Genomic DNA, 8990 nt, shown 5'->3' with positions numbered 1-8990 from the left:
CCTTATTTAAAATCATGTGGTCCCACGTCCCTCTGTGGCCCAAAGTTAAAAACTATTGTTCTTCTGAGGCCCTCAAGGTGGCGCTCACAGCCCATAGGTTAAGAATATCTGAACTAAAGTACAGAGGCGACACCAGATGATAAAAACCTATTTGTCAAAGAACTACGTACAGATGGGCCTCAAGATTTCTGGTCCAAAGTTTCTTTAACTAATGAGACAGCGAGGATCTTTACCAAAGCAATGGGAAGGCTAAAGACCATTCTAAAAAACTTTTTTTTGCCAATTTAAAGAAAGGTGTAACCAAACTGCACATATCTATTTTAAGTGCATCTGTTCCAATACTTTTACAAGAGTGCACACATCAAAGTAAAGGAAAACTGTGCTCTTACCAGTCTGAACCGAGGAAAAGGAATGGCAGAGAGGTCAATGGGACTCCGCTTGGTGATGTTGACAAAGCGAGCTTCCAGGACAGTGATAGCACAAAGTACATGAACCCATCTGTGTACAAAGAAGACAAACAGTGGATTCTGAACAAAATGAACACATAATGAACAAAACCAAACAAAAAAGATGCAACGTGATATAAAACAGACAAGAACAATTTCATYGGAAGTTAGTCTGATTTTTCTAACTCAAGTCACCGTCTTCATGTCCAGCTGGCCCTGGAGATGAATAAAAATGCCTTTATAGAAAAAAAGCACAATTATATCAAAAGGATCTATTTATTTAAAAAATGCTCATAAAAACGGATACAATGCATTCTTCTCCACAACATTAAAAGATACAGATTCACTTTAATGTCATTCAAACATAACATCAGGGATGCAATGTAGAACGAAATGCAGTAAAGAATACCCATTCAAGAAAAACACACATGAKAAAAACACGGGGGGACAGGTGAACAGGTCATGCGCAACAAGGTCGCGCTAACTTTTTGCAGCTTGGAAATACACAACAGGAGAGATGAGTTAAAAAAAKCATAAACACAGAGTCATATGCACAAACAAACACTCGTGACAGAGCAGACAGCTTGGGGGGGGGTGCTTGGGTCAAACACACAGGGGCGGCTGTGGCGGAGCGGTTAGAGGAGTTGTCCTGGAACCGGAAGGTTGCCGGTTCAATCCCCCATCCAGCTGTTTCYGTCGTTGTGTCCTTGGGCAACACACTTCACCCGCCTTGCCTACTTTTGGTGGTCAGAGGGTCCGGTGGCGCCGGTGCATGGCAGCCCCACCTCTGTCAGTGTGCCTCAGAGCAGCTGTGGCTACAGTGTAGCTTACCATCATCAGTGTGTGAATGTGAGTGTGAATGGGTGAATGACTGTAAGTTTGAAGCACTTTGGGGTCTGGAGGGACTTGATAAAGCGCTCTATAAGTTCGGTACCATTTACCATTTTACCATTTACATGAGATGGGGCGGGATTTAGTGGAGCGTTGCTTCTCTGTGCTGGAACCCGATCCTAGACCCCCCAAATCCAGGACCTTCTTGCTGTGAGACGTCGGTGCTAACCACTGAGCCGTCGTGCTGCTTTACTTTTGTTGCTTTTAACTTTAAAATAGCTTTTAGTTTGCTACTTTTAAATTATTCTCTGGATCATAAAGACTGGATGTGCAACAATTCTGAAAAACAGATCTTGAATCATGGTACAAAATAATTTTTAAATGAACTGTGAAGGTCTTTTTTCTCCTATATCTTTTACTTACTTGTCATTGTTGGCTCTCTGTAAAGCTCCTCCTCTTAGTGAACACAGGCAACAGTCCTAATGAAAAAAAGACAAGATAATGTTATTCCCTTTTATTCTCAACCCATTACCTGCTGTAGGAGGAATAGACGTAAATAATAAGTACTGTAGATCTTTAAACACATCCCAGAAGTTGAAGCTGGAATGGGACCAGCGTCCCTGCTGATTGATTCCAGTACAAGTCCAGCCCCSGCCATGCAAATCAATGGGGCAAAAAACTAAAACCATGCTGCCACGGTTCAACACAGCTGAACGTAAGGAGAGCCAAGTTAGTAGGCCTCTGCAGACCTTGATGGCATACTGAGGAGAGGGCAGCTCCTAAAACATGCAGGACACTGCATGTTTTTCCACTGCTCTATGTATTTTCTGGATCTGGAGAAGGCTCATGACCCCCCACAGAATCCTTGAGGCTATTTGAGGGGGAGTGGGTACCAGGGTCACTATTAAAAGCTATCTGGTCTCTGCAAAGCCAAAGCAAAAGCTGTGTTCACATCCTCAGTGCAGGTTGGATTCTGCCAGGGTCGTCCCTCATCTCTGATCCTGCTGTTCATGGCACAGGATTTCAACACACAGTCAGAGAGGCTTCGGATGTAGTGTGCAGAGCCCCTTAGTCCGAGGCCATGGTTCTCAATTGAAAAAATGCTAAATCCCCCTCCTGGTCAAGGATGAGTCTCTGCTTCAAGTGGAGGAGTTCAGGTATCTGGGAGTCTTGTTTAAGAGTGATGAACATGTAGGATGAAGCATGAGATGGACTGAGATATTGGAAAATCGTCCTCAGTATTGAGAATGAAGTGTCAACCCTAATTTACTCTAGATGCAGTTCCACTTCTCTGCGCAATTCACAGTCGTTCATTTGCCCCCACAAATTTGTACAGCCTCCTGTCCAGTGCGTAGCACAGAAAAGGTCTGAGAATCGTGTGCAGGAAATGTGAGAATGCACAACAAATCTAGTGATAAATGTGACCCATCATAGAGAAATGAGGATTAAGTCAAATTTGGTTAAAATGACCTAATTACATTTCAGATTCCTGCTTCCTCCAACTTCACTGAAACAGGATAAATGTTTGTGTTCCTGAAAGGTAATTTGTGAACTTTTTAAATAGCGTACGCACTTTTCAAAACATCACATTTTGTTGAGATTTCTAATATTGTCTGTTACTGTGTGATCTATTGAGATCATGTTTTCTTACATACGTTTTTCAGCATCTTAAGGCTCTTGCATACTCCCTCCGAAGCCGAGCAGTCGATGCCCAGTCACGTGGTTTTTCTGTGTTCCTTTTCGCACACACCTTTCATAGTACCTGAGAAACCCTGCACCGAGCTCCTGGGGAAACCCCTTCCTGCTGCAGCATACGTCACTACAGGGGGGTTTCTCCCACTGGAGTCCACAAAGTTCCACCCACGGGTTGTGTCAGAAGCTGCCGAAATATCGACAATGCGAACAGAATGACGCAATTGTCGTCATAAAACTGCGACAAATTCGGCAGTTCGGATGGAGTATGCAGGAGCCTTAACTCGTTCCACAATTTTTGTGCTATTTCAACAATTCATATATCAAAATGTTCAGTGCATTCATGTGAGGGGTGCTACGACTTTTGGTATTTCAGCTATTTATACTTTATTAGCTATTTGACCTAGCCTGGTTAAAACCAGACCCTGTCCTTCACCTTGCTTCATACGAGGGTCTGGACTCTCGGCTATAGAGAAGCGATTCTTGCAGGAGGCGTGGCCTCTGCTGAAGCGTGTGTGTGTGTGTGTGTGTGTGTGTGTGTGTGTGTGTGTGTGTGTGTCGCTGTGATGGAGGCTAAGCTAAGAAGATAACCGGAAATTGCGAGCACTGTAAACAACCCTACTGAGAGGAGAGAAGTACCGAGCTGAACGAGACGACTGTAAATGAGAGCTGCTGCTTTGTCAGACAATTTTATTTTAATTTGAAGCCTTATCAACACAGACTGGCTTCATTCACTTCCTCCACTGCTGTATGCTAAAATAACTAGCAGACACTGCGCAGAAAGTCGACGTCATTCAAAACTCCTTCTGTTCTCTGATTGGTCCAGGTAAAATAAACTACAAGCAGACACTGCGCAGAAAATTAACATTCTCTTCTCTGATTGGTTCGGCTAAAAATCTGCCAGTGAAATCCTTGTCTATGGGAGAAGTCCCAGACGGAGCAGAGAAGGACACTAGAATTGAGCGGAGCTGCGTAGGAAGGTAAGGACCAGGCTAGGTTTGACTTTTTTAGCAACTTTTTTGCTCCTGAAAATGAATGTAGCCGTTTTCAACATCCTTAAAATCCTTTCTGCTATTCTTCTTCTTTTTCCTACTTTTTTGTGCTTTTTTTCTACTTTGTGTTTTTTAGGTTTCTTACAGATGCTTTCTGCTATATACAGCTAATTGCTGAAATTTTGGCTAATGTTAACTGCTGTTAGAAAAAGCTGGTTTTCTAAGCCAAATACGCATTTTTTGTAGCTATTACAACTTTGTTCACCTAAGTTCAGCAAACCTGTGCTCCTTATGCTTCCTTATGTTAATTAAATAAATTCCAGCTTTTTTTTAGCAGTTTTGGCTGTTTTAGCTAATTTACTACAAATTGTTATTTGTTGTACTATCACGCTTCTTTCTGCTATTTTTAAGTTTTTACAGCGCTTTCACCTACCTAGGAGCTCATTTCAACTATTGGCTGATATTTTTAGCCTATTTCATGCTAATTTTAACTTTGTTTGCTATTTTAGCTGTAGATCTGCTTCTTTTTGCTATTCTTCTGCTTTTTTGGACTTCTTGTGTTTTGTTCTGCAAATTTGAGCTACTTATGCTTCTTACAGATGTTTTCAGCTAAATTCAGCTATTGTAGCTCTTAGCTTTTAGCCGTTTTCTGTTGTTTTCAACTAGATTTGTGCTCCTTTTTACTGTTTTTCTGCAAAGTTAGTTTTTTTTTTTGCTTCTTTCAGCTTTTCAAAGTCAGCTCACATTAACACTTTTGTTATTAAATATTTTCAGCTCAGTTTCAGCAGCTTTCAGCTTAATTTTTCAGCATGAAGTATTCACACTAGCATTTTCGCAGGAAATGCAGTTTCTCTAGTTATTACTTGTTTCCTATTGACTGTGTCAAGAATTTTGTGCAATGTGCAAAGAAGTTGTAATAAATAGTTACCATATATTACAGTTTGAGGCCAGTGTGAAACACTTTCTGACACAATGTGTGAAGACTGTTCAGACAGTGAAGTTACAAAAGGTCCCATCTCAATGAGCTAACCTCGGTGATGGCACTGGCTTCACAGCGAGCACAAAACCAGTCGTCTAGCTCTGCTTCATCTCCAGACACACCATAGCAACCTAAAAGCAGACATGAAAGAACATATTACGCAGTCACTACCATCATTTCAAAGCTTGTATTGTAGCTGGCAGTAACCTGCAGTCTAAACATTTACCTTATAATACCAAATCCAAAGCAAAATGTAAAGTTCAATTAAAAACATGAGATCCAACTAAATACTTTTTAAAAGAGAACAAAGAACTTTATAAAAAAAAACTCATTGTATAATTTCCAAAATAATACAATCAGTTTCTTTAATAAAGTTGCTTTGGGTCATCAGTTTTCAGTGAGGTAAATCTGTATAAACAGAGTTTGCACTTTTATTTCCTAAAGTGTCTATATTTACTGGTTCTGTCAGGTAGTGCTGGGCTGTAAACAAACCAGTGTATCTGGTGAACTGGTTTTAATTTCCAGTAAGCGATGATATTTTCATGCATCGTGGCTTACTTGCATGCACTCGAACGCAGCACTGAGCACAGCTGATCAGCCGACTCGTCCCGTCTTCGGCTGTGTGAGGATTAGAAAGCTGTCCCTCAGCTGCATCGTTCGTCTTGCTGGATTGTGTGTTGAAACACATTTCAGGGATCAGAGGTTTGGACCACTGACGCCCCCCTGGACGGCTCACCAGCATCAAGCTGGAGTCATCATTATTAGACTCGGTCTATTGGCAGGAAGTGAGGGGGAAAGAACAAAATCCACAAGTTTGTTACAACGCTGTTTCAGACATTTGTTTCATGAAAATCAGATGTAGTTGTGACACTTTACACCCCCTGAACAAAAGTGAACATTTATTAAATATTACTGTTGTAAAATGGAATTACTGAGCTTCATTTACTTGCATTGCTCACATGGTTATCAGAAATCAGTTGTGGAAATTAATTTCACTTTATTTACACTACTTTAAGTAATTACATTAAAAAAGAGTCAAACCTGACTTATGTTTTAGTGTGATGCAACAAGGAATTTAACATATAACCCCAAAATGTATCTTTTTCTGCGTGTGTTTTTACTGTTCTATTGACCTTATTCACCCCTCAAACCAGGACACGTCAGAATCACAGAAACTGCAGAAATTGTGACTCATTCTTCCTGTGTTAGTTTCAGCAGTGGACAGTACTAAACCAAAAATTAGCTCCGCAAGTTCAAAAGCGCTTATGCAGTAGAAAAACAAGAAGAAGCTAATTTTAAAGCTCAAGTTCGATTTGACACTTACTAGCTGACAAAAACACATGTACAATATATGCACAACACTGCCAACTAGTGGTGTATGAACTCTTTACAGCTTAATCCTACAACTGCCGATTGCTGGGGATGTGATTTCCTGAAACAGACCTTTAGCTCCTGGTGTAAAAATTAAAAKGTTGTTGAGGATTGCTAGTTCGGCTGCTTCTTTGTCTTTTTCTTTTGTTTGTTGTAGATTTTTCATTAAAGAAGCATCAATAAAGTAATTTTAAAACTGCTTATTTTAAAACTGAAGCGATGCATTCTGGGTACATGACGGATTTGATTTGTGACGGGAAACGAAAGCACAGAGAGGAAAATATCTTCACTTCAAAATAAGAGCTTGGATTTTAAAGTTTTCCGTGTAGTTGCTCCAGTTGACCACTAGATGTCAGTCTTCATCAGCATAACATCTTTAAATCATTTCTGAGTCTCTAACCCCGTTGCTTCACCAATTACGTCAAGTAATGAGCTCCAGTGTTTAAACTTTATTTTTTAAAAAAAGGAGCTCTGATTGTAAAGTAAAATAAATCAATACATACAAAATTTTAGTATGGATTACAAACGTTTACTGTTTTTGCTGGGACAGGAAGTTCTAAACACTGCCTTCCTGCTACGTAAGCAGACACAAAGCATTGTGGGAAATCAGAACCGTGACCCAAAGCAACAGTCAGCAGGATGTATACCTTCACAATAAGAGTGTTTATCTGGGAGGGGTGCTGTTGGATAGATCACATGTTGTGATTCATTGACACTCAGACCTTCTGCTGTTCAACATAATGATGACTGTAGATAATTAGTTATTAGTGGTACTGTATTTTAATTTTAGAAAGCGCAAATCTGCTTATGAATTATAAAAATTAGTAAGACCGCTAAAGCGCAAACAAAATATTTAGGTCCGCAATTAGATTTGCGCTTTAGCAGACTGATGCCCACCACTGATTTTCAGTAATGGTACTATGTAAACCTAACAAAAGCCACCATAAAAGGAAATTGTTTTCATATTTACTGATGGAATACTAACAAGTTGCCATACTTTTACCAATTTTTTTCTGACAGGATGCTACAGAGTTTGATGGGGGAGGGAAGAAGTTAATTTTAGTTCGATCTTTTAGTCACCTAACAGGATAACACCTGGGACACTTTCTGTAAAATATGTGCTGCTTAAAACAGAACAATAAAGCTGCACATTATAATTACAGGTGAAGTGGCACCTAGCTTTAATCATTGTTCAGCTTTAATCGTCATGATAAATAACTTTATTGATCTCACCTCTGTACTGATAGAACTGTTTCACTGCATAAAAACAGGAATATTGCAAAAGAAACAAACAGWAAAACAATTAAAAAAACCTTGCTGTTACAAAAAGAAATTTCTTAGTAATTTCTGGGACTATAACTAATTTCAGTCACAAAGATCTGATCTGATTTGCAGGAAGGTCTCTGCTTATTTTATGTCCAAATATTCATGTTTTTAAAATGTCTTTGTAAGTGATCTCAAGTCATTTTCATAACTGGTATAGTATCTTAATACCAGCTTAATACTCTAATAGAAGCCGTTCTAAAATTTACCTCATTTTCCCTAAAATTTTGCTTGTCTGTGAATGGGAACACTTAACCAGAAATGATACTTTAAAGAAGTAAAACCCCACAGGAGCAATGTAGGTCAATGATACTTCAAACAACCTTGCCCTTACAATTACACTTGCTTTAGTTATTATGCTGGAACCATACCTAAAATACTGTACATAATGAATTTCTTAAAAGTAAAAAAGACTTTATTTTCACCTGATGATAAGTGTAGAAGAGCAGGCAGATGGAGCAGTAAGGAGCCTGCTGACCCATACTTTTGTTATACTCCCACTCTACCTGGGGATTATAGGGTCGACACTGCCACAGCTGGACCAGTGGCTTTGCCCACTCCTCCTTTTCTTCTCGTTCAACCTCGACTTCTACTTTTATATCTGAAAACAAAAAGATGGAACACGCTCAGTAAAAAAGCTTAAAATAAATAGTGGAGAGCAAATACAAATCAGAAAACTTTTGTAAAGAATTGCTACAAATACAACCCCTGGCAAAAATAATGGAATAAACACTCTTTATGTTCTTTAAATTGTTTAATTTTATATAAAAAATAAATCACACACATGCCACAGACCTATACTTATAAATATATTTATTGTACTTGGATGAATCCAACCACCTACACCTCACTGACATAAAAGGTGCATAAAATGTGACATGACAATTCAGACTGAGGTTGGTTTGAAAAACATCTGATATGTATCTGTTCAAACAACAAAAAAATTAAATTACTGAAAGAACCATGAGTGGTGAGTCCATGAGTTTTGCCGTTGGTTGTAATGAGACATCATGATTAAAAACACTGCCAAACTGGCACGTCACATGAGTTGAAGCGAACAGCTACAAACCATCATCGCTGTGGGCCTCTCTGAGCAGAGGGTGATGACGAGGCAGCCTACTGAGCAGGGWTTCCTCTTTCTTTGCCACTGACTTGCAATATGACTGCTCGTCCGAAACCTGCTGGAGCAAAATATTTTTAGCAAAACCTCAAATGAACAAGTACGTTGGTGCAACAAACACATAAACATCAATTACCACTAGATTTTTCCATAACAATGGAATGCTGGGATCACTGTACTGGTATTTTTACATTTCCAGATCAATGGGCCTCATGCAAGAACATGTTCGTATTCTT

General features: G+C 39.4%; 1 protein-coding gene across 1 annotated transcript in view; it reads right to left on the bottom strand.

The window, feature by feature from the left end:
• LOC106531977 (lysine-specific demethylase 4A) overlaps window positions 1-8990 on the bottom strand; it is a gene marked incomplete in the record, with an annotated part of 49458 nt that overhangs the window by 9857 nt on the left and 30611 nt on the right. Inside the window, 6 exon segments of the mRNA XM_014027941.1 lie at window positions 390-498; window positions 1701-1756; window positions 4992-5071; window positions 5499-5712; window positions 8060-8235; window positions 8704-8812. Coding sequence (XP_013883395.1) covers window positions 390-498; window positions 1701-1756; window positions 4992-5071; window positions 5499-5712; window positions 8060-8235; window positions 8704-8812 — 744 coding nt within the window.

The sequence above is a fragment of the Austrofundulus limnaeus genome, unplaced genomic scaffold, assembly GCF_001266775.1.
Source record: "Austrofundulus limnaeus strain Quisiro unplaced genomic scaffold, Austrofundulus_limnaeus-1.0 Scaffold700, whole genome shotgun sequence".
NCBI classification, from domain to species: Eukaryota; Metazoa; Chordata; class Actinopteri; order Cyprinodontiformes; family Rivulidae; genus Austrofundulus; species Austrofundulus limnaeus.
Note: the sequence above shows the minus strand (reverse complement) of the source record. Positions and strands in the feature narration are given on the sequence as shown.